We start from the raw sequence: 26,883 nt of genomic DNA on the forward strand, positions 1-26,883 counted from the left end.
CGTGTCTCCAAATGTGTGGAAGTCCTCTTGACGTCTCCGTCACGTTGTCTCTCAAGCCGCAACGAACAGACATTACAGTCGTCGGTCACGTTTACAGTTAATATTAACTGGTAACCGGTAGTTACCCGGTACGCCTTTCTCTATCTAAAGAAAATCTTGACTCTGGCGACCGACCTATTCGGTTAAAGATTGACACACCCACCCACCCAAATAAATACCCCTATGCATCCGCCAACATTTTCTTCATCCATTCTCCGCGTTGAATCATGAGCTCTATAGTTTGCCTTTTGTTTCTTCCTTAATTACGATTCTACCACTCTGGTTATGACTACCGCCTCCTCACCGGAAAACTGTATGCCACCTAACCGCTCCTTCCTCCTCTCTACTTTTCCATCTATAAACAAACCGTTATTTCTACACAGTGATGGCGTCTCCGAGAAGTTACCGGAGAGTAATCGACGAGAAGAATCGGAAGGGAAAGTTGTCGGAGAAATCCATGTCGTTTCAAGGATATATCTCAGGGAGAACTTCAGAGATGTCACGAAGACCTAGGACAGTTCCGGATTTGTTCTCCGTCAAGGGATCTGCCGCCGGTTCTCCGCCGGAGTTACATGTTAGGCCGAAGTTAACGAAGTTGCTGTTGAATGTAACGATTCAGCGGAGTCTAGGCCCCGTACAGGTGCTGATATCACCGGAATCAACCGTTCATGATCTCATCGTCGCCGCTGTACGGCAATACTCGAAGGAAGGAAGACGTCCAGCACTTTCCTCCACAGATTTCTCCGATTACAATCTTCACTACTCGCAGTTTAGCTTAGCCAGTAAGAGCCCGTTCCATTACACTTTTCTTCAATATTCAGCGTTGAATCTGGAACGTCCTAATTATTGCAATTTGATCGGACAATAAATTGATTAAACTCCATTACTACTACTGTTATTTTATTTTATGATCGTGATGTGCAAGCCAAAGCCAATGCGACTAATTTCACGAAATATTAATCACCTTTCAGCATTATTCTTAAAGCTAATTACTCATTTGATTGGTGGCTCCAGGTTTGGGCAGAGCAGAGAAGCTGATGGCGTTGGGAACAAGAAACTTCTTTCTGTGCCCGAAAAAGTTATGCGCTGAAACTTCAATGTGCAGTGATTTAACGGCGTCGTCTTCTAGATGGAAAAAACAAGCTCATACGGATGTGATCAGTATAGATTTGCCTTGGCCTAAATTCATGGATTTCATGCTGTGAACATTTACAGCTTCACAACTTGGTAACTTTTTTCTTTTACCCTATCAGTTTTCTAAGTTGATCGATCTCGCCACAGTAATTTTATAAAGGTCGAGATTGTTGTGCTGTACATTAATCACTGTTGTAGACGAATTCCATATGTAGCAGTAATTAGGTTCTAGTATTTATTATGGATAGTTATTTTGTAAATATTTCTAGTAGTATGTAATATATATATATATATATACATACGCATTATTAAGAAATGTGGAGAAATTAAGAGCCCGTTTGGATTGGCTTTAAGTTGGTTCTCTTTTTAGCTTTTGGACGTGTTTGTCTAATGTTGACTTTAAGTCATAAAGTTGTTAAAGTCAGTCAAAAATGAAAAGTTACGATTTCTAACTTGTTTTTTCTAAATGCTTAAAGTCATTTTTCTTTGACCATGGAAATTACTTTTATATTCCTTATATGTTAATTAAATTCTCAAACTATCCTTTTTATTCTTTTAACCCTAAAATTCACATCATAAGCACTTTTATCCACACACTCAACTGCTTATTTATAAAAATAACTTTCATCACTTCAAAGTTCTAAAAGCACTTCATACATAAAAGTTATTTTTTTAAGCCTATCCAAACGGGCTCTAAAGGTGTTTCTAACTTTATTCTTATTTGGGAAGAGGGATAAGTACCCCTTTAACTATATCCGAAATTCTAACTACACACCTTAATTTTACTAAGGTCTTATTACCCCTCTTAACTCATTTATTTTGTAATTTCGTGCACCTTTTTTCATATGTGGCACACTCCGTGAATCCACGCAGTTAAGATGCGTGTGCTTATGTCACGTATGCAAATAAGGTGCACAAAATTACAAAATAAATGAGTGTAGGAGAATAATATGATCTTAGTGAAGTTGAGGTGTGTAGTTGAAATATCGCCCATAATTAAAGGGGATATTTGTGCATTATCTCTTCTTATTTGAAAGTTTTGAATTTGAATCCTAGATACGAAAAAATTAAATTTCTTGGATTTGGGTGATAAGTATGGATGAGGCCCGTTAGGCAATGATAAACGTTTTCCTTTTTAAGGTTATACTCACTCTGTTTTATATTAACTGAAATTCTAGAGTTTTTTATTCTTATTTAAAATAGTTAAAATGTTCAAAGTTCAAGAAAAATATTTTTTTTTTTTATATTTACCCTTTCCATTAATGAAGTTTTGTAATTTTTTAAGAGTTAAATTATACTAATTACAAAGTTATATTCCAATAAAGGACTACTTGTATTTATAATTTTATATTTAATTATTTTTATAAAATTAATTAAATAAAAGGATAATAGAGAAAAATATAATTTAAATTTTATTCTTAAATATATTTTTTAATATGTGTATATTATGTTATAAATTTAGTTAATATAAAATAGAGGAATTACCGTGTAAATTGAATTTAGTCAGGCTATAGACGTTCCAAAAGTCGTGTACTAAACTCCAGTCGCTTTCCCATATTATTATTTTTGCATACATAGTAGTTGACTCAGCGAATACAACTAATGGATTTGTTTTGGATACCTTAGAAAAGCCAAAGAATAGATAAATCGTCATCTTTCATTATGTATCCAATATTAATTACTCTAGTTATTTTATTTTACTTGATCTCTATATCAAATATACATGATTCATTTTACTAGTTCAAATTTAGCAAATAAGAGAGTTTATTATTCTTTTTTCATATTATCCCTAAAATCAGATAATTGCATAAAATAATAATAGTCAAATTTAGAATTTCAAACATTATTGACTACACCTTTAATTATCAAGCAAAATATCAAGCAAACCAAACAAGAAAATAATAAGCTTTTAACTTGAATACCACGTGATTATACAATGGAAGAAATTTATTTACCTTTACACAAATTTGATGTTGTAACTTGCGATTGTAAACAACTCTTCAAGGGAAGTAAAGACCTTTTCGCCATAAATTCTAGTAAAAAAATGTATCACATAAGTTTCCTTATACATAAAGTTGCACATTTTGGCCCTTTCAAATGAACTAGTTTTCTTTTTTACTTTTGCTCCTTAGAAATCAAACTTATGTCCTGTACAGTATAAGTTCTTTAGAAACTAAAGTGAACATAACTTATAAAAATATATTGTATGGTGAGTGTTGTGTTCTTGATTAAAACTAATTAGAAAATTAAATTAAACATTCAGGTGGTTTGCCCGAGGGGTTAAGGGGGAAGACTTAAGATCTTCTGCACATAAGTGCGCATGGGTTCAAACCTCACATCTCTATCCGCAAAGATAGGGTTAAAATATGTGTATCTCGTCAAACAACCACCATTTTATAAAATTTACCATTAAGTCTTAATGACACATTTTTGTCACATAAAACATCATACGTGAGCTTCCATTTCATTCATTCCAATACAATAAATTTAATATTTTATTAAAGAAAAATAATAAACATGAGGATACAATAGCAAGACGATTGTTCATGCAAGAAAACAAAATGGAAAGAAATAATGCGTCTGCCGGGAGTCGAACCCGGGTCTATTGCTTGGAAGGCAATTATCCTAACCGTTGGACTACAAACGCTGTTGTTGTCTTTAAAACCAACAATTATATATAATATTTAATATTATTATTCGATATGGTGTTTCTCTTGTTCAACTCTTATATAGAAGTATTAATCCAAAATAAACACTTTTACAAATTCATTCGTATTTACAGATCAATCCTTGTGCTTGTCTTTGTATTTTATGGTTTATCTTGTTACCATTTAAGTTGTATATTATGAAAACTTAGTATCGCAGTGAAAATGAAGAGATTCGTGCAACTTTTAAGTCTGATTTTTGGTTATCTTAGTTTTCTTTCCTCTACACATTTTGAGTAAAATCTATAACATCGTGTTAATTATAATAATTTCCTGTCTTATCATTCCATGCCAAAAGAGCAGAGGGATTATTTTGGTTCACTACTGTTTTAACTTAAGCCCAAAGGCCAGAGACTACCAAACAAGTGTAGCCCAATATTATGAATGCACAAATTAGGCCCAGGACTGTTATAAACTTGTATTAGTTCACATGATACAAGCATATCGGTTGGTTCGATTCGATTTTGAAGTTTATCGATTATCGATTTATACACATGCCAAACCGTTATAGGAATATTAATATATTGGCTTATCGATTATCAATTTATTGGTTATTGATCATTATCGGTTCGGTTATCGGTTTAACCATTATGATTTGATAAAAAACCATTGAAAATCACTTAGAAAAAAGGTGACAAACAAAATGAACTTTGCACATGAATTGATAAATTGTATTTTTCTCAAAAGCAAATGTAAAATATTGAATAATAACCAAGAGTTTGAGATAGCAAGAAATAAAAGTATGAAAACTAAATCTTAAGTGAAGGACTTTATATACCGAATAGTAATAAATATAAATTACTAAGTTACTATCGGATTGTCTGTCAACTCATTAAGAAAAAATCTTAAAACATTAAAAACCAATAACCCGATAATAAAAAAATTAAAACCATTATAGAAACTGCTAAACCAATAACTTTTTTTGATTCCATTTATCAATTTCGGTTCGATTTTGAACAGCCCTAATTACAAGATTATATATTTGTAAAATTTTGTGTGGAGGGGGGACTGAAATCAGCGTTGATGCATCACACGTATGGATAGACTAATACGTGACTAGAATTAATACTTTTTCTTTATATAATTTTTTTCCCTAGAGCTCCCATTGATTTACTTTTGAAGAGTTTATTTAATGTCTATACACTACCACAGATTTACACTATCGATAAATTATAATTAACTTGTTATAACATGCATGTTACTAGCTTTAATTATATATTACTCACTATATGTGATTTATTACGGAGAGTTTAGCATGATGGTGTGTCAAAAAAAGAAAAGAAATTATAAGCTAAGTCAGCACTGCAAAGAAAGCTGAAACTCATTTATTAATGCATGCCACATTATTGACTAATTTTAGTGATGAGTAATTCCAAGTTACCAGCTGAGCATCCTAATAAAAGTCCCTGCCGACATTCTACCAAGGCCATCACTCTTTAAGATTTATTCATTTCCTTTTTCCTTTTTACTTTTTTTTTTCTCTTCTTAAACATGCTGTACAATTTATTTTTCTATTTTGATTTGACACGATTTTTTTTTAAAAAAAAATAATAATAATTTTGAGCCTTGTGATTTTAAATTAAAAATATGTATAATGTACCAAAAAGTTTTATAATTTTAAATATATTATGTGAAAAGTTTGAATCGAAGAATTTTCAATAAAAAGAAATTTTGCAACCTTTTTTAAAAATAAACTAAAAAGTAAAGAAAGATAAATAAATTGAACAAGTAGAGTAATATTTTCCGTCAATAAATTAAGAGGGATAGGTAAAAAATCTGATCAGCATGTGCGGAGTAATTCAACTTTTTACACATGGAGTACGTAGCTTAAAGCACTTGGGGGCGTTTGGTTAAGAACAAAAGGAGGTCATCGAAAATTGCAAGATTTTTCTCTGTCTTACAAAAAAATAGTTTAATAACTTTTGAAATAATAATTAAAAAAACTGAATGATCATATGTGAAATTACACCTACTCAATTTTACTGTTCAAATAATTTTTAATGGTTATTTAGGTGAATTTCGTGTATATATATTCTCTCTTGAGCCATGTGGGATTTCTAAGATTTGTCATTGTTCTCTTCAATACATTTTCTTTTTCTGACCTTGTCAGACGAGTGGCCATGCATGTTACTTGTACCCAACAAAGACTTTTAGGCTTAGCCAAAGCTTGCGTTGCCGCCCACGGGTCATTAGGCGAATTTAGAATTTAGAATTTTAAAATTTAAGAATTTTTATAATATATGATAATAATTAAGTTTATAATTAAATAATTACAGATATTTCTAGTAATTGCTCAAACTATGTATAAACTACTGGTCTTAAGAATGAAACATAACAAAAAACAAATTATGCAGATAAGTAAACACATATTAATTAATTAGTTAATATTACGGCGATTTTATTAAATTATCATTTGCTACTAACTCACACGTCTAGAATTTATATATTTCGGCTCCCGATAGTATAAATTTAAAATTTGTATAATTCATTTCTTAATTAATTGTGTAAATCTAGAACTTGTATATATTTACCTTAGCTTGTATATAATTATTATGCTGATACATTTGATTTGTATAAGTTCTGAAAAATTCTAAATGTATAAATACAGAATTTGTATATATACTTACTCTGTTTGTATATTGACAACGAATTATACAAACAAAAATACCCATAACAAATGAAACTATATATAATTATAGAGCGTGATTAAATAAATTATAATTTTCGAACATAATTAAAATATTTATAATAGCTATTTGTGAATTTTTCTTTTAAAAAAATAGTATAAAACTAGTATAATGAACGAATAAATTTAATGAAGGGAAAAAGTATTATTACTCAGAGTGACTAGTGAGACCAAAAAAAAAACTAATCTAATCGAGGTCTACATTATCCTACCGACAAAGATAAATCCTCCTTTCTTAATTCTTAAAAATAAAATAAAATAAAATAGTACTGTAGTTTTTGTTTCATTCCCCCATTTTTCTCATCGTTACAAGCAAAAGCAAAATAAGACGTGGAGTACTTATCATGCCCCAATCTTTTAAGTTTTCTTTCGATATTCAATATTAGCTTTGAAGTTTAATGATTCAAATTCTAAGGACAGGTTTAATGGGTAAGAGCTTGTAGATATATCAAAAAATTTACTGAATCGATACGAATATGTATTTAATAAACTTTGATAGAATTCTAAACTCAAACTTATAAAATTCAAATTCAGAATTTTTTTTCATCAAACTCGCACCACATAACAAACATTAAAAGGGGAAACTCTCTCTATCAAAATTTATTTTATTATCAGACCTTGAACCTGAAATCTTTGTGATGGCCCAATATGTTTTGCTTCAAACGTGATAATGCTGATATATAAAAAAGATGAAGTACCTTGTATTTGTCTCAAATTACCACAAGACATGCAGTAATTTGAGGGTCCTAGGATTTGGATGAATATTAGTACTAAATATTTGTCTCCATCATCAAGGATTTGATTAGAACTTGGAAAGCGACGATTAAGTTAAGAAAAACTAAATTCATGTAGGCAACATTTTACATTCTGTAACTTTATTTAAGTGGACATGCACCTGAGATCGAGAACGAAATTTACCCGCTTATGTGGCAATTTAAAATGATTATTTATTTGTATGAATGGCTGAGTTGATTGAGCAGATAATCTCCAATTGAGAATTACTAATTCAAAACCGGACGCATAATTTTCGGTCGAGCACATCGCACAAGACTTGTTTAATGCGATTTACCTTTTTATTGTGATGCGAGTTATTACACAAAAGTGGAATAAACTGTGTGCACCTAAAAAAAATAGCGATTGTGAGTTACCTTATCAACGGCAACAATAAAAAATAAAATTTATTTTAAGTCCAAAGTTTTAATTAAAATTTTACAAACATATGGAAAATACAAAAATACCAAAAAGTCCCACTATCATGATCAAAAAGTGAATCGCTTTTGAGACAATCTTTGTCGTTTTTTCCAACTTTAATCTAATTATGCATTTCCATGCATGCCCAATAAATTGTGTTTAGTGAAGGTGATTTTCTTGAGGATGAAGCTTAATTAATGAAAGACTTTAATTTATAGGTTAATACAAATATATGGCTGCTGATTATATATAATAGAAATAATTCTAGTACTAGGAAAATGATGCTAAAGAGTAAAGACAATGAAACTTCACTGTGAACCCATTAGCAAAAAATTACATTTAAGTGTCTGCCGAAAGAATGAAATAATTACACTAATAAATTAGCAGCCTATATATGACACATTGAGTTTGCTTATAGAGGTTTCCAAAATCTCAAATCAACTGATGATTCAACTGTTGTCATACCAAAATCTTTTTTTCTTTTTTACTATTATGTGGTAGGACAATCTTACATTAAAGTAACAACTTTTGATTCTTTATTCATTAAAGCAATTAGCAAAAGTTAAGATTTTACTCATGTGCTGATGACAGTACTCTCTTGTTATAGAAGCAAAGCACATCAATCAATTTATAATATCAGGAATCTGCTGAATAAAGAAGGGGCATAATGCCTTGTGTTAAGTGCATATATATTAGCTAGCTATGTTCTTGTGAAAGATAAATAAGAGTCAAGATAGACAACTATAAGGAATTTTCTTTTCACATTAAAACAAAAAATATAAATAAAAGGGAATTGTAAAAAATACTCTTAATTATAATTTCTATGGTAAAATATACTAAGAAATAAAAAATTTAAGGGGGAAAGTTATAAATTTACCTCAGAACTTTGCGAAATGGTCTAAATTTGCCCATGTTAATAGTTGGGGTCAAATTTTCCCTTGCCGCTACTAAATCAATGAGCTAGCTGTGCCCTTATTAGCCAACGGCAAAGGCTTTTTTCCAACATGTGGACCTTTATAACAAGAGAAAGGGTTCAATTTGCTCTTGAACTATACGAAATTGCCTAGATTTGCCTCAAAACAACCACGACTAGAATGTGTTTTTTGGTGAAACAGAACTGTGTTTAGTTCTTGATAGAACTGAAGATGTTCTATTTCTACCAGAAAAAAACTTTCAGGTAGAGACAACAATAAATTTATGAAGCTGACATAATTTATAAAATACTAGCTCCCTTTATATGTGTATATGTGGATTCTTCATGATACAATGATCGTCAAAAGAAAAGAATTGAAACTAGAATGACAAAAACTTGATTACAAGTTTGGTCCTTTTCGCGATATCCTGAGCTTTTGTCCCTTCTTGTAAGCCAAAGACAAAGGGAACAAGAAGAACAGAAACAAAAATGACTTGCAAGCTAAAGAATTACAATGTCACACAACTAAAGAGCTTCAACAGAAGAAAAATACAATCTATCTATTCGCTAATTCATCTGTTTTATCTGCTGCTTCTGTGTTCTGAGCTAACACAGACATCTCTTTGCTTTTCATCAGCATTGTGTCTCTAAGAAAATACTCTGCAGTTCTGAGTTTGGCATCCTCCGCAAATGGTTGCACAAAAGCACTCAAAGCATATATTTTTCTGTATACGAGTCAATGCCAGACGTTTTTTTGTTTTTTTTTGAAGTTTCTGCTATTACGAGGGGACTATGGTGCCAATGTAGCCAAATCCAGCAATTGTAAAAGTAATGACTTGGAGGAAGATATAAAGGAAGTACTGTCTTTTCCCATATAGGACATCATAGCATCCACAAAAGAAAAGGAAAATTGCAAATCCCAATTCTTGTGGAAGAATCCTGTACAATTAGACCAACCGATAATGTATGGTTAACAAACTGATCCAATATTCTAATGGTTCAATGATATCAAGAACATGATAATAAAGCTTCATTCAAGAGAGTTTTCTCACCTGTCTCCAAATAGAGATCCCCGGGGTTTCTTGGTTTGTTTTGTTTTTTCTTTGTTCTTGAGAACATCACCTAATTTCTCCGTGACAACCCATTCGTTAGCTCTTTTTGCTTCTAGCAAGCCAATAAATGTAGCCTTGGTTCGTTGGAAAGCCATCACATTCTCAAAGAGAATCCAGTAGAAGAGTAGATGAATTGACCTGTCAAATTCCATAATCAAATTAGAAAACCTAGGAAGAAAAAATCTCTGCTGAGAAGTAAAAAAGAGAATTTGTTAGGCATATTATATAGACCTTGGAGTTCCAACAGAATTCAAAATGGTGATAATGCAGGGGATGTAGATGGCACCCCATGTAGGGATTTCAACTTCAGGAACTAAAAGGCTCAATGGAAGAACAACGCAGAAGAAGAAAAATGTGACCATGTGAGCTATGATCTTTCGGACGAAGAAGAAGCTGTAGATCACGTAAAACTTCTTCCAAATATTCACTCTCTGCAAACACGAAACAAAACAATTCAGAATCTTTATTCAAACAACTTCATTGATTTTCTGGACATCTAGAGTGTGGACAATTGAATATGGAGGCCAACATAAGTAAATCTTAAAGGAAAGATTGCCCAAATTCATATAACGAGACTAATTAACCTCATCCCACCTGATGTGGGACTCAACAACATTTCTACACTGCATACCTTGTTCCTAACAATCTCCATCACCATTTTCCTGAACAAATTGGCGGGGCCACACGACCATCGATGCTGCTGAAAACGAAAGGCTTTGAATGTACTGGGAAGTTCACTTTTCACCTAGAGTTACAAAATTCAGTTTAGTAACTAGATAAATCATCAAGTAAAATAAGGCCAAAAAAAAAGCAGAGTGGTTCTATGAGGAATTTTATCAAACACCTGGAGATCACCAAGATAAAGAAACTTCCAGCCTTTAAGACTAGCTCTAACTGCAAGGTCCATATCCTCTACAGTTGTTCTGTCTTTCCATCCACCAGCTTCATTAATTGCTGCTATTCTCCATACCCCTCCAGTTCCTTTAAAATTAAGATTTCTTGTTAGGACGTTAGGAGTACATTTTTAATCCATAAGCAAATGCAGGACAAATTCATCAAATTGAACGAGCTTCACAATAACACTTCTCCATAACAATAATATTTTATACCTACATTTTACAATAGTATCCAAAAAAAAAAAAATCGAAACCAATTTTAATGCTATACTGTATTATATGTTTTTTTATTAATAATATTTTGACAAATCGTGACAGGCAATAGTGCTAATTTTTCACTTACCATTGAACCCAAAGAATGCATGAGTAGATGAACCCACTTCTTGCTCCACCGTGAAATGGTAATCTAATGACATCTCTTGCATTCTCGTTAATAAGCACTCATTTGCATTCACTGTAATAAATAAACAAAGGATTAGCTCAGTTAATTAGCATAATTTCTTTTTGATCACCTGTAAAATATTGTAGTCACTTAGATGAAATGAAAGTTTATATTCCACGTCATCAGACAGCCTGGAAATATCATTCTCAGTTTCGATTTTAATTTATGCTGTCTCATTAAATTTTACATGTACACATCACACAACTATCGGCGAGAAAAGCAGCACATGAATGCACTCTTAGTTTAAAATGACAAACCTACCCCGGGATATATAGCAGTTCCTCGCCGGTATCTGCGGGGTCTATGACTCGGTCTCCTCAACAAAGGGACAGGATAATAACGTCATTAGCAAATATTGCTGACGCTACTGATATTTTTATTTCCAAATAAACAAACCTCTGACAAAGTCTTCAGAAAATCTTTTTTAATGCCCAATATTTATTGTGTTTAGGAAATCTCAATTCGGATTAATCATTAAAGAATGAAACTAATCATATTGAATAAATAAACAAATCATTCCACTTCGGTTAAACTATAGATTCTTTGTTGCATGCTATCGTAGAATATTAACTCCGCCTGCTAAAATAACATTATAACACCAATTACACGATACACAAAATCAATACTAATCATACTGTTGCACTTATTAATTAGTCATTCAGAGTTGAGCTTTAACCAAATTAATTAGAGTTGAATCGAAAAAAAAAAAATTAATCAATGTTTGATTATTGGTCCCACCACCCATGACTGATAGATTCTTCGTGGACCGACACAAAAATAATTAACCAATCTTTAAATAATCCTAATGTTCACTTCAAAAAACAAATTTAAGATAAAAAAATCACACTATTGGACACGAATATGCATAGGCATAAACGTGCAGTAAAAGTAATTAGTAACATCAACAGTGTGGTGTAAAGAGCACCGACACTTTGGTTTAGAAACATAATGTAATTAATTAATGCAGCTAATTGAGTAAATGATTAGCTTAATCATAGTTACAATTTGAGCTTACCAAAACGCCAACGACCTTGAACGAGTGCAATTTCCGAGTTATGTATAAGAAAAGGGATAGCTCGTCGGAGAAAATCCGGTTCAGGCCGGAAATCAGCGTCGAAAATGACGACATATTCGCAATCTTTTACATAATCACGTTTTAATCCTTCTTTAAGAGCTCCAGCTTTGTAGCCTCCTCTGTTCTCTCTGATTTGGTACCTAATGTTAATCCCTTTGCTTGCCCACCTTAAGCATTCTTTCTCTACCAAATCCTTCAAAATTAATAAATGCATTCATTAATTATTTATTCATAAATAACACAGGGAAGGGAGCCCATGCTCATTTATTGAGTGTATATCTACTAATCGATAGATACCTTAATGAGAGGATCAGTAGAATCATCAAGAACTTGAATCACAAGTCTATCAGATGGCCATGAAAGGTTACATGCAGCTCCAATGGAGATTTTGTAAACCTGTCTCAAAACACCATAACTCAAATTTTAAAACGCTCTGTTTCTACAAACTCAAAAACATAAAAGAGAACAAGAGAAATTTTAGACCTCTTTTTCATTGAACATGGGGATTTGAACAAGAACCATAGGAAAACCCTCATTCCCGATCTCCAAATCATCTCGCATTGGTTCCCAATTATATCTTTTATCTGGTTTTTTCATGAAGAGTTTAACAAGAACAATGACTATACCCATATAAAGCCTTTCAATGAAAAGCATAAGTTCCATAGCTAAACAAATGTACATAGCAGCTCTCAATAATGGAACAATTAATGGAGCTTTAATTAATTCCCACATTAACCCAATTTGCCCTGCTATATCTGCTGCTGTCCCCTGAAATTTCTCTGGAAACAGAGCATTTGTAGAAACCTCTGCCATTTTATCTTTCTTTAGCTGAAAACAGAACAAAATAGATCTCTGTTTCAGCCAAAAAGCAATACTCCTCTTTATATTTTTTTTCTATGTTAAGAGAGAAAAGGATTGCGGCATTGTGCAGAATAGAGAGAGAATATGTATGTGTAATGTGTTGAGTGAGTAACTGAGAGTAGGAGAAGGGGCAATTTTTATAGTCAATTTTCAGCTTATTTTAGACTCTTCTACAGTACACTTACTTTTTTCCAGTTTTTACCCTCTCCCCCTTCTTTCTCTTTTTTTAACAATTGGATTGTGATCTTGTGTGTTACAATTATTTTCTCTTATCAATTTATGTGACATTTTTTTATCAGACACGAAACTTAAAAGATAAGACAATACTTTGTCATGTTTATTAAATTTTCCTTATTAAAGTTATTTTAGTTTTTACTTTTAATTGATTTTTCTTCACCATAAAATATTAAGTATGATCCAATAAAGATGAAACGTGGATGGTGTCATTAAATATTTATCAAATAAAATAAGATAATTATTTTAAGGACGAATTGAAAAGAAAAAGAATCTCATATAAATTGAAACAGAAAGAGTATAATTTTAAAGTGTTACGTAAAACTATTGATGAGAATGATCTGGACCAGGATGAGAATCTTGGCCTCCGTATTCTAGACTTGAACAATCCTCTTTCCTTTAACAAAAACTCATTTGTTCATCTTTTTTTCTCATCCGATGTGCTTTGAGCTCCCTATTAATTCAAATTTGCATTCATTAAAAGGGGAAAACGCTTCCTAACCAAAAAAAAGACATATTTATTTTCAATGATCAAACTCAAAACTTTAATTAAAGAAAATTTTATCCAACCTACCAATTTTATTGGTAATTACTGTTCATGATCCAAATGGAATGGAAAAAAAAAATGAGACAGGAACTCTGTCAACCATTCCAACTTCTGGTGCTAACCTACCTTTCCACCAAAACAAACTGTACCAATAACGAATAGGTCACCTTTTTGCTTTTGGCCATCTGAAACACTTTATGGGGTGAAATTGAATATTATGAGTAGTACTTAATCAATTAATGATTTTTTACACTATTGTCATACTTTAACCATATTAATTATATCAATGTACTTGCTAGGATATCAAGGTAATATGACATCCTTACCTTTTTCTTGAACTTAAAATTAATTAAAGTGCATATCTTTAAGTCTCTGACACCTCGCCCCAATGACAATCTTAATATTTCTTGATGAATTTTGAAATGAAATAATATTCTCTTTCTGGTATTATAACTAATCCAGTCACCAATTAGCAAATGTACTAATTAAGTCTATATAATATACTAACATGTTGCTTGCTATTTATTCTAAGTTACTAATTGATGAAATCATAGAATTATCTTCAATTAAAATAAGTTAAAGAAGTTAAATTCATGTGAAGAGTAGTTTGATTGGATCAAGATTCATGTGAAAAACAGCTTAGCAAAAACAGATAGACAGAGAGGGTTCTCAAATTGACACGAAGACAAGTGCATATGAAGTTTTCCCCACACAACGCCTACTGTGTTGTCTCACCTTGTTTTTAATGTTAAGCCGCCAAATTTTCCTTTATGTGAACTACCTGCGTATTTATTAATTTCCCTTTTCCTTGGGTTCTCCTTTTTAATCGCTTGAGGGTAATGTGATTAGATATATTTTATTATTTTATGGAATTTCTTTTTTAAAAAATTAAAAAATTGGAATTTGTAAGTCTGACGCTCCTAAAGGTTTTTGGAAAATTAGGTCCTTATTTTTTCAAAAAAATAATAATAATATGGTTTGGAGAATTCTTAGCTAAGCTTTTAATAAAAGATAAGCAATTCTAAACATAGTAGCATAGTCATCCAAATATAATAAATCTTAAAATCATCAATCATAAATAATAATATGGTTTGGAGAATTCTTAGCTAAGCTTTTAATAAAAGATAAGCAATTCTAAACATAGTAGCGAAGTCCTCCAAATATAATAAATCTTAAAATCATTAATCATATGAATGAATGTGTTTGTAATAAATTTTAATGTGATAGAAAATAAATTACAATAAAAAATAAAATATAAGGAAAATAATTTAATTGATAAAATATATGAATACAAATCTGTTTGATTCTTTAATTTTTCTCTCTGCGTATTTCTCAAGCTCAGATGATTTGGATTTGATCTTCATCTTGATTCGAGGGCCGTTAATGGCGTATTTCTCGAACTAGCTAGGATGATTTGAACTTGATATCCATGAAAAGATTTGTGGATCTTCTTAAAGTATTTGATTATCAAGAAGAGTTTTGACATATTTTGATCAAGAAGAGTTTGACATATCCCATAAAATTGTGTAATTTTCGAGATACTTTTTCAAGAAAATATAATACCCTTTATATAGACATAAATTAGAGTTTAGGGTAGAGTAGCTTCTAAGACACCCCAAACTGAAATATGACTCGTCTTGTAGAGTTCTACGAATTTTTAATGTCTACAAACAACAAAAGTAACAATCATCAGAAGTGAATCTTGAATCGTCAAGATTATCTCTCAATAGCATTATTGAACAGCTGAAGATTGATTGAAAAGGTAGGCCTATTGACCCTCATAAGCGCCAAATATTGGTACCAATATATATGGTTATGATAAGTGTGAGAAATCAATATTCTCAAATAATTGATAGTATTTTTTTTTTGTTTTATTGAATCATGTAACTGAGTAATGCTTCTCCAACAAAGTAAAAGGACGATGCTAGGTAAAATGATTAAGAAAAAGTAAAAAGGGAAGAAAGACAATAATACTTTTTCCTTGGATTAAAATTCTGTCTCACATACTACTCGAATGGGTTATTGTTCTCATTAAAAAAGTGAAGAGAGTAATACTATCCACTTATTCAAAACTAATGGGTAAGCTTAAATTTACCCAAAATAGCCTCTCCTAAACAATAGAAGCAGAATTAATAATAGTGTTGCCTTTTTTTATATTTTGTAATAATAATAAAGAACTTGAATAATAACAGTAGCAATAGTGTTGCCTTTTTTTATATTTTATAATTAGTATATAAATATTGCTTTTTATCTTTGGCAAGAAATCATCACAAGGGAGGCCGCACTAGTTTGTGCGTAATTTAAGCATGGAGCTTTGTGTATGTGTCTCCCTCATGCATGCGCCTTATAAACTTGAAACTTATCCCATTAAATCCTGGACAAATCATTGAATCTTAGACATACACAAAAAAGGAATGAAAGAGAAAGGAGAAAATAAGAAAGAGGATTGACCAATGCTTTTGGCCTAACTCAAAATATAAGTCAAGAGAAATTTTCCATTTGAGCTTTTGAGAAAAAAAATGATAAAGATTAATTTTCGTTTATAATATCTTACACGATACAAGTGTGAATTATTCAGATAACAAATATAATTAAACACGAATAAGGAAAAACAAATAAATTTGACCGGTTGTCAAAGTGGTAGACCAACAACCATAAAACCGTCCACTAAATTCCAATCAAGTTTATTCATTCCCACGTAGTTATAATAACTAATTCCAACGGCGGCACAGAAAAGCAAGACCTTAGGAACTGAAATTATGCAACAATTGATGTGTAGAATAACTTTAAAGTCTTCTATATATAGAAAGATACGCATGTTTTTCTTTTGGCTGACTCAAAAGAAGTAAATGACACAAATGTGTATGAGTAACCGCAGAAATTGGCGCGATTTGCTCAACGATTTTGGATACAATTTACTGTGCCAAAAATAAATAAATTAAGTTGACCTATAACAGTTGAAAATACTTTATAAAGTGAACATGATATAATAGCTTTTTTTAAAAAGACTAAGACATACCTCTTTTTTTTCTTTTATCTATTACGTACGATTGAATTACACGCATAAAAATAATTATAATATCAGTATATATAATTTTAAATTATTGAAAACACTATATGCTAGTAGTACTTATTTTGTTTTTATTACCTTGATTGTTGCTGTAATATGCGCCCTCTTCTAGTATTTTAGAAGAGGGGTTGAAATATTCTACTTTTGACTTGGCGCTTTGAGAAGATATGGCATGTCTCTTATGCCTATCACAAAAATGGGGGGCTGCAGTATCTTTGAAAAATTGGTAAATAGGATAGGGGTAGCAAAATTTAACAAGATTTTTCTTTAATTTTGGTTTATCATTGCCTTGAAATTCGATTAATTTTAATTAGCATGAGAAAACCTAGTTTAGGAGGTAAATTTGATAGTATGTGTTCAAGTGCATCGATTATAAAATTGTCTAGCTAGCTTGATTATTCACGATAATTTATTGCTTGTCACTGATTTTTCAAAGAAGAGTGTTGTGTAATCGAAATATTATGGGTCATTAGATTGTAATGGAAAAGAAAGAGAGGATCATAATATTTACCTAAGCTAAGATAATTAGGAAACCAAGAAATGCTGACAAAGGAAAACCAATATCTAAGAAAGATTTGATAATATTTTGGATTGATATTAACAATAGACTGTTAGTCTTGTATCAAAATTAGCAAATCAGAAACAATAAAGATGAAAATAAAAAATAGTATCCGAGTTCATAGAATTCATTGTGTGTCCTTAAGGAATTTAATCCTCTCACCTTCATTGTATCCGATGTTATGGATTATTTCCTCCCAAGATAAAACAGATAAACTATTAAAGAAGTAGCGGTACTTCAAATTTCAATAATTTCAGCGAACTCAAAAGTCAGCAACAAAATCACACAAAGACTCAACTTTATTTTTAATAAAATATATGCAGAAAAGGGAGAAATTCGATGTTAAAAAATGAGAGAAAAAAATCCTTTATTTATAGACAACAAAAGGTAGTATGAACAAGTTCTTATTGTGGCTTATCAAAAAAGTCAACCCTTTGGAAAAGTCACAAACCTTTCGAAACGGTCAAAACCTTTTAGAAAAGGAATAACCTTTTGTAAATGTCACAATCTTTTATTTCCATTCACACCTTTAAAATCCAACATAGACAAGCTAGTGATGTATTAATTAAGCAATAATCACATATCAATTATTGTTACTTGTTATTATAGTACTATATGCTTGTATAATTGACTCAAGTGTCTATAATTGCCAGCATATTAATTAGTGTAATGCTTATTAAGAGAGAAACAAATGTTAATAGTCTCAAATATACTACTACCAGATACTACTACTATATGCATTCACAAGACACCTAGCTCATATATATTATTGCCAACAACTTTTGTTAACAAACAGATTGAGCAAACTACATATGTACGTAATCTTATTTCACTCCACGTCCAAAGAAATAAAATATATGTTTCAATTTTGATAAAGCAATTCGAGAGTACACTCTCATGAGGTCGTTTTTTTTAAAAAGAAAAAAGAAAGAAAAAAAATGCCCTGCTGATGTTGCTTTTTTTTTTTTAGACATATTTTGAGATCACTTTTTTTAGGTCGATTTTGACTCTATTTTCAGTACTTAATTCTGTTGGACAATATTTTTTTGCTTACTGACTAAACATCTATAAATAAATGTGAAAATCATTTTTTAAAAAAAAATATTTCAAACACCAAACTTACATTTCTATTCATTATTTTGTTAAAAAGAAATTCTTAATTTAATAAGGTTACTAAGTCAAATTAATTCTCCTTTCTTACAAGAAAATCAAATCTGAAACAAGTTACCAGCCTTCACCAGTCACCATCTAATAATACTAAATAAACCCATAAGCTATTTTATGATTTCCATCATTACTTGCTGAATTTTCAATGACATCAAAGGCTGTTTTATTGATCTTAAGTTTCTCATGAAGCTTTTCTTCTTTATGTCAATAATTCAATTATTAGTATTTACTAGTTGAGTTTAAGTTTTGTATAAACTTCCTAAACTAATCCAGACAAAATAACCTAACACATTTTTTGGTTGGGTCAAATTCATTTCCTCTCCTTTTCACTTATGGGTCCAAATGTCTAATCAAGTGAAGAACAAATGCTGTTCTGGTGACATTTGAAAATTAGAAGTCAGAGGAAATGTGAACATTTATAGATTGGAACATAAAAATAGAATTACAATTAAAGCTACGATTAATTATTTTATTTTTTTTGAAATTCTACATAGATTTGATGATAATGTCACTATTTTTTATTTTTTTTTGCAAAAAAGGCACTAATTTGCTATTTATAAAAAAAGTCCCTATTTATATTGGTTTGGTGTGCTTAGTCACTGAGCATGTGGCCCAAAAGAAAAAGCAAAAAAAAGAAAAAAGAGAAGGTTCAATTTTTCAGAGGCAATTTGCACAAAATTAGTGGAGTCAGAATTCAAAAGGTTGGCAAAAGAGGCCATTAGATGCAAATGACCAACTTTTCTCTTTAGCCCAATTGCTGGGGTTGGCTTACTTCTTTCATAGGCCCAATGGATATGAACTCTTGGGTTTAGACATGGGGCATGCTTTTGCTAATCTTTTTGATCTAGGTGTCCATAAATGTTTTTACACTACACAAAATGTCATATATTGGGATTCTTACACTGTATTAAGGGGTCGTTGGTAGAATGCATCTGGAAAAAACAATGCATATACAGTACTAAATTAATACTCAATAAATTAATAATATTTTTAAAATAATATTTTTTTCTGGTTCCAATTTGGACTAATAGAAAAAATCACTCATTAATATTATAAATTAATAATTCTTTAAAAGTATAAATATATTTAAGACAATTCAGTGAAGCATGATTCTATTGTCGTTTCTCATTGTATCCAAATGTTTTAGAATTGCCATGACTGTAAATCTTTTTGAATGCAGTGGAATGATTTTGTTTGTACTCACATAATGCTTTATGTATTTGATATGTCATTGTTGATTTTGCGACACTTTTTAAATGAGAAGCCATTTTGGATATGGTTTCAAAAAAATCTTATGTAATTTATATAGTTTATTCTCTCACCATCGTGCATTGAATGTTTTTAGTAAAGATACAATGAATAATATTTGATTATTAAAAAACAATGAACATTATGTATAATGAATTTATTTTTACAATGAAATTGAATTCTTGAATTTATTTTACAATAAATCATTTAACAAAAAATATATATTATAATAAATTTATATTTTATATGAATTTAATAAAAATAATACATAATTTAGTAGGATACAGTGATTTTGATGTATTCATTGTACTTTATATATGATAATTTTTTATGTGAATTCAATAAATATGATACATAAATTAGTAAGATATAATGATTTTGATGTAATCAAAACTAACCTTCGTTGAATTTCAAAACACTCTTTAAATTAATAGATATTAATTTATCGATTAAATAACATCTCTATAAAATAATAATATTTTATGATCCACATATATTAATCTAGTGAGGTTTTACTGTATTAGTTTTGTGTATTACTAATACATTATTTGGTACAATTTTTAACTTCTGTATAACTAAGGTATGTATAGATTATAACCATTAACCAATGCATGAAAATCCATGATATTAGTAATGCAAAGGGCTTTAATGCATGTATTTACATGATTTAAGACACAACTATCACTCAAAATCTTTTCCACAACAATTTCATTGTATTTGTGAAGGGTAATTTAGTAAATACTTTTTTAAAAAAAAAAAATATGTAATACATGTTATTTTAATACATCAAATCGAACATATAAAATAATCTCAATATAATTAATGTAAACATGGCTAGTACAAACATTACTAATACACTATATTCAATACTTTTTTGTTACATCCTATCAAATGACCCTTAAATATTTACGTCAAATCATATTAATTTATTATACTTAAGTGATTTTAAAAAGGTGAACATACAATTTAACTAACAATGGTTCAAGTATTAAGAGATTATATACAAATACATATCATATATTTGTTGATTTTGTATAAATAACGGATGTGGATAATTGTTTATGTTTTTTTTTTTCTTCTCTTCCTCTTGAACCCTAATGCACAAGCACTACAGGATCTTTCCCGTCAATATACACTTTTCTTTTTCTTTTGTGGACCCACCAATTCTACTTCATATTCCGTTATTTGTTCCCGCCAATATTTTTTCTTTAGATATATTTTGGGGTATTTCTATTTTTTTTAGTTTTTTATATGGATACTTTCTTTTAGTATCATCCATAAGATATAAAATAAAATAATTTTATATGAGATTACAAAATCTCCTCTTTCGTGATTTTCATAGTACTATAGTACTTTTATGATTGCGTATTTTATTTAATTAAAAAGGTTGAGGAATTGATGTTCAAATTTATACAAGAAAAATATTAATAATTTGAACTCCGTCACTTTAATTAGGACAAAAAGATCTAGTATAATTTTCAAGAGTTAAAAGAAATATTACTTTCGTAACATCAAATATAGTTGCATGTCAATGTTAACATTATTTGGTAACAACATATATTTCAAATGATAAATTTTCTTATTAACAATAAATAAAGATGAAGCACTCATTTATGATACTGTAGGGTCATATATTCATCTCATATATAACCATGCTTAAAGTTTTAGATTACTTATTGTTAATTCTACACTATAAATTCGTTTAAATATAATTAACATAAATAAAAATAATAGTGATTTATATTAGTACTTTAGTTGTAGGAGTTGATTTTACACTTTTCATATATAGTCACTCTAATTTTCCATCGAAAACAGTCTCTCTACTTCTGAGATATAAGATCTACATATACTCTATTCTCTCTAGATCCCATTTTGTGAAATTATACTAAGTATGTTGTTGTTGTATGATCACTCAACTAATAGGAGTAGTTATTATATCAGAAGTCGCTTTTTTTATTAGGGAAAATTAGAATCAAGAAGAAAAATATTTTTTGAAGATAATGACTATTACTAGTTGAGTAATCATCTAAAATCAACTTTTAATTGTATTCTACACTATAAACAACTTTTTTTGGTCAAATTGGTAACTTTTTCATTCGACCAAAATTTCCATACAAGACCAAGTAGTTCGTTGGACTTAGAACTAGTTCTCAAACTCTACTTGCTGTACATTTTGCTAATTCAAAGAAGTGAACTATCATCTATATAAAGAAATTACAATTTAACCAGGATAGCCTATGATCTGCTCCAGGTAAGGCCTCCAGTTTTGGTGTCTTTGTCCCTCAATATGCATCTGTATGGCAATTTCCTTCAGTCTCTGTGCAATGCTGATTTTTGTAGTGTTAAATCTCCTGTTATTTTGTTGATTCCATATGTTATAGATTGTTGCTGCGAAACAGAATCCTATTATGCCTGCTCTTGGTCTGCTATTTTTGATCCTGTTTATCATTCATTGAACTTGAATATCCCAGCTGCCTATTTGTTTGTGATAGCCTAACCATCTTGGTATTGCTGTCCACATTTGTGAGGAGTAAGAACATGTATAAAACAAGTGATCAAATGTCTCCACTTGATTAGTACTGCATAGGACACAATCTGTTTCTACAACTACACCCCATTTCAGAACTTTGTCTACAGTTGAGAGCTTTCTCTATAAAGCCAACCACAATATTAACTGATGTGTTGATCGTACACCTTTCACCTGAGCTAAGTTCTTCCACTCAAACCTGAGGGTACTGAGGTCTGAGCATCACATAGTTATTTCTGATATCATTCTCGACGAATGTAAGCCTAAGAAATTTATTTTTTGTTTTACTATATGCATGTGAGACCAAATAAATAACGATATCATTGGAATTATTTAGTTAATTATTATTGTTTGCTATATCTCTTCACTAAATTGCTTTCTAAATTATTGAATTTAAAATGAATATAGGTGTGTTTATATATATAGCGGCGAAGCCATCTTGTCTGAGAGGTGTTAATTGACATCCCTCTTTAGGAAATTATACTATGTAAATAAGTATATATTCTTGAACCTCTGGTCGTTAATTTCTAAATAAAATTTGCTTCAGTGAATACCCGTAAATCACATAAAAAAAATATCAATCGTACTAGATAAGCTTTGATCGACGAGTTCGATCGCGAACTTTTTGCCTATTTATATTGATATATAGCGAAGGTACAATTTTGTTCCCTTCTTCTCACAAGGTGAAATAGGGTCGTGTATTGGTTGGTTCGGTTCAATTTTGAAGTTTATCAATTAATTTGATTTATTAATTATCAATTTATAGATGTGTTAAACCGTTATAAAACTATCAATATTGATTTATCGTTATCAGTCTATTAGTTATTGATCGTTATTCGTTCGATTATCTATTTAACCATTAGGATTTAACAAAACTATATTGAAAATCACTTGGAAATAAGAGTTCAAACCATATGAACCATGCACATGCGTTAACATATTGCGTCTTGTTCAAAAGCAAATAAATACATCATGTAGAATAGCCGAGAGTTTGAGAAAATCATAAATGAAATTATGAAACTAAAACACTAACTTTATATCCCAAATGATATAAATATAATTTATTACACGTTAAATAAAACCCTCAGAAGGGGAGCCTTGGAGTAACTGGTAAAGTTGTTGTCATGTGACCAGGAGGTCACGGGTTCAAGCCTGGAAACAGCCTCTGACAGAAATGCAAGGTAAGGCTGCGTACAATAGACCCTTGTGGTCGGGCCCTTCCCCGGACCCTGCGCATAGCGGGAGCTTTAGTGCACTGGGCTGCCCTTTTTTTAAAAAAAATAAAACCCTCAAGCCGTTAAGATCGATAATCCGATATAATTTTTTTTTAGGTAAATTACAGAAATTCCATTAGTTTAGGAGCTAATTACTTACACACTAGTTTGCAATATTATGAATCTTACCAGATTTTGGACTTAAAATACTTATATCTGGCGCATCTAGATATATGTATCTTGGATACATGAGATCAAAATTATGTGTAATTTGTTTTATATACACTGTATCCAAGTGGATTCACATGTATCAAACTCTCTCAGTTGCCTCTCTTGTATCTCGTTAGCCTCTCTTCTTGTATCTGGTATCTCAGGTACATGTATATGGTGTGATTTGTATGTATATAGGGATATCGCTCGCCTCTGTTACATCGTTCACCTCTGTTCTATCTCGCTCGCTTTCCTCCCTATTTTAGTGTATCTGACAACAAAAATAAATGTATTTAGGTGTATCTGACTTGAAACCTGATATGAAATTATCAATTAGTATGACAATATGTAATTATTTCAAACTATAAGGAGAATTAGTAAATATGGTAGGAATGCTTGTTTAATTAGATAGTTTTTTTCCAAAAAATTAAAGTCATTATCAAAATCACTAAATCAATAATTTTTTCGATTCAAATTATTGATTTTGATTCAATTGTGAAGGGCCTAAGATGGAAGACAAAAGAATCATTTTAAACTGTTGGGGGGAGGAAGCACCACAACTAAAGTTTGATATGATGAAAATAATGAAAATAGATTGGACATGAGAATTTTATGTGGAAACCCCTCTAAATGATAGAAGGGAAAAACCACGGGGTAGAAGGATCTCACTAATTAATATGGAGTACACAGCTCTCAAATACAAGGAGAAAACAACAATTAATACTTTTCTCTTGTAAAAGGAACAACTACTAAAGAGGACACTCAAGACTAAAATATTTATCTTGGTGTATAACTCTCTTTGTATTCTTACTCTCTCTTTCTGGGATGGGATAAATGAGGGCAAGAGGTCTTCTATTTATAGGAAACTAGAAACGCGTAAAATCCGCGTATTGAACCTCTCTTTTTGACTACGCGTTCAAAACGCGTTTTGTTCTTTTTTGACTACGCGTTCAAAACGCGTTTTGTTCCTTTTTGACTACGCGTACAAAACGTGTTTTGTTGACTACGCGTTCAAAACGCGTTTTGACTATCTTGCATTCTCCCACTTGAAGATTTAATTGAGCACACCATCCTTTCTACCCAATTACTGCAATGTTACGTTTCTGCTAGGCCAATAGAAGATCGACACCATATGAACTTGTTACTGTTGATCGGCTTCGTAAACATATCTGTCAGGTTGTCATTAGTGTGAATTTTCTGAATATCCACACTGCCTTCTTCCACCTTCTCACGAACAAAGTGATACTGAACTCGTATGTGCTTTGTCCTTGAATGAAATGCTGGATTCTTTGCAAGATGCAAAGCGCTCTGACTGTCACAAAACAAAGCAATCTTCTTTTGTTTGTGCCCGAGCTCCTCCAATAACATCTGCATCCATATTGCCTCTTTGCTAGCTTGTGTAGCTGCTACATATTCTGCTTCCGTCGTAGATGTAGCCACGATAGACTGCAGTTTTGAAACCCAGCTTACAGCTCTTCCAGCAAGAGTAAACACATAACCTGTGGTGGACTTGCTTTTATCAAGATCACCTGCATAATCTGAATCAACATAACCTTTAACAGTAAAGTCTGATCCTCCATAACACATTGTAACATCTGAGGTACCCTTGATGTATCTCAGGATCCTCTTAACAATATTCCAATGCTCTCTACCAAGATTAGCCATGTATCGACTAACCACTCCCACTGCTTGTGCAATGTCAGATCTTGTACATACCATAGCGAACATTAAACTTCCCACTGCTGATGTATACGGTACTCGAGACATCTCCATCCTTTCTGCTTCATTGCTAGGACACATACTTGAGGATAACTTGAAATTAATAGGAAGTGGGGTAGAAATTGACTTACAGTCTTGCATCTTGAAGCGTCTCAAGATTTTCTTTAAGTAGTTCTTTTGAGAAAGCCAAATCTTCCTATTATTTTTGTCTCGGTGAATTTGCATCCCTAGAATCTTGTTTGCTGGTCCCAAGTCCTTCATTTCAAACTCCCTAGCCAACTGTGCCTTTAAATTTGTGAGACGATCTTTGTTGGGGCCTGCTACCAACATGTCGTCAACATACAACAGCAAAATAACAAAATCTTCATCACCAAATCTCTTGTAATAAACACAAGGATCTGAACTATGTCTGTTGTATCCAAGGCTTATAATGAAGGAATCAAATCTCTTATACCAACATCTCGGCGCCTGTTTGAGACCGTATAGAGATTTGTTCAACCTGCAAACCAAGTTCTCTTTTCCATGTTCTTCAAAACCTTCTGGTTGGAGCATATAAATTTCTTCTTCAAGTTCTCCATGAAGAAATGCAGTTTTGACATCTAACTGCTCCAAGTACAAGTCAAATGTAGCACACATCGCCAGGACCACTCGAATTGTTGTGAGTCAAACCACTGGAGAAAATATCTCATTGAAGTCTATACCTTCTTTCTGAGCGAATCCTTTCACCACCAATCTTGCACGATACTTCTCCACTTGATCATTACCATTGCGTTTGATTTTGTAGACCCATTTGTTTCCAATGGCCTTCCTTCCTTGTGGTAATTGAACAAGATCCCATGTTTTATTTTTATGAAGAGCTTCAATTTCTTCTTGCATTGCTGCCATCCACAAAGATGATTCTTGGCCTTTCAAAGCTTCTTGAAAGGTTGAAGGCTCTCCATCTTTTGTTAATAGACAGTATGCAATATTACTCTCCATAGAATAATCTGAGTGCCAAGCTGGTTCTCTTCTCTCCCTAGTTGACCGTCGAACTTCTGGAGTTTCGATCTCAGCTTGCTCTTGTTCTTCGTGCTTTGGTGCTGCTTCAGAAGAAACTGAAACTTCTTCTATTTCTTTAACTTCAATTGTAGTAGTCTCTGATTTTTCTTTTGAAGTGCTACCTTCTTTTGCTTGTATCATGTTTTCAACAAATACAACATACCTGCTGATTACCACCTTGCGGGCTGTGGGATCCCACAAGCGATACCCCTTGACTCCATCAGCATACCCTAAGAAAATGCATTCCCTGGATTTTGGATCCAACTTCGATTTTTCTTGGGTGTTGTACATAACAT

The 26,883-nt window shown here is 31.4% G+C and overlaps 2 protein-coding genes and 1 non-coding gene across 3 annotated transcripts; 1 reads left to right on the top strand and 2 right to left on the bottom strand.

The window, feature by feature from the left end:
- Nucleotides 1-231: 231 nt before the first annotated feature.
- LOC129901632 (uncharacterized protein At4g22758-like) lies at nucleotides 232-1,460 on the top strand. Its single transcript, XM_055976878.1, has 2 exons — nucleotides 232-821; nucleotides 1,054-1,460. Exons 1-2 carry the CDS (start codon nucleotides 425-427, stop codon nucleotides 1,242-1,244), a joined length of 588 nt encoding a protein of 195 aa, XP_055832853.1. The 5' UTR covers nucleotides 232-424; the 3' UTR covers nucleotides 1,245-1,460.
- A 2,288-nt stretch (nucleotides 1,461-3,748) lies between these two features.
- TRNAG-UCC (transfer RNA glycine (anticodon UCC)) lies at nucleotides 3,749-3,820 on the bottom strand. The gene has a single exon. It is a non-coding gene; the product is annotated as a tRNA-Gly (tRNA).
- A 5,129-nt stretch (nucleotides 3,821-8,949) lies between these two features.
- Nucleotides 8,950-13,255, bottom strand: LOC129900465 (glucomannan 4-beta-mannosyltransferase 2-like). Its single transcript, XM_055975447.1, has 9 exons — nucleotides 12,677-13,255; nucleotides 12,491-12,589; nucleotides 12,134-12,386; nucleotides 11,020-11,130; nucleotides 10,625-10,761; nucleotides 10,412-10,525; nucleotides 10,012-10,211; nucleotides 9,721-9,918; nucleotides 8,950-9,607 (listed from the first exon to the last, which is right to left on the bottom strand). The coding sequence occupies exons 1-9, from the start codon at nucleotides 13,004-13,006 to the stop codon at nucleotides 9,448-9,450; spliced, it is 1,602 nt and encodes a 533-aa protein (XP_055831422.1). The 5' UTR covers nucleotides 13,007-13,255; the 3' UTR covers nucleotides 8,950-9,447.
- Nucleotides 13,256-26,883: the final 13,628 nt, after the last annotated feature.

The sequence above is a fragment of the Solanum dulcamara genome, chromosome 8 (genome assembly GCF_947179165.1).
Source record: "Solanum dulcamara chromosome 8, daSolDulc1.2, whole genome shotgun sequence".
NCBI classification, from domain to species: Eukaryota; Viridiplantae; Streptophyta; class Magnoliopsida; order Solanales; family Solanaceae; genus Solanum; species Solanum dulcamara.

Bases quoted from the DNA above. Each gene is read 5' to 3' on its own strand.
- LOC129901632 (XM_055976878.1), top strand. From the start codon at position 425: ATGGCGTCTCCGAGAAGTTACCGGAGAGTAATCGACGAGAAGAATCGG. The intron at 822-1,053 runs GTAAGAGCCCGT...TGGTGGCTCCAG, and splicing joins CTCGCAGTTTAGCTTAGCCA to GTTTGGGCAGAGCAGAGAAG.
- LOC129900465 (XM_055975447.1), bottom strand. From the start codon at position 13,006: ATGGCAGAGGTTTCTACAAATGCTCTGTTTCCAGAGAAATTTCAGGGG. The intron at 10,762-11,019 runs GTAAGTGAAAAA...TTAATTTTAAAG, and splicing joins TGCATTCTTTGGGTTCAATG to GAACTGGAGGGGTATGGAGA. The intron at 10,212-10,411 runs GTATGCAGTGTA...TCGTGTTTGCAG, and splicing joins TGGAGATTGTTAGGAACAAG to AGAGTGAATATTTGGAAGAA.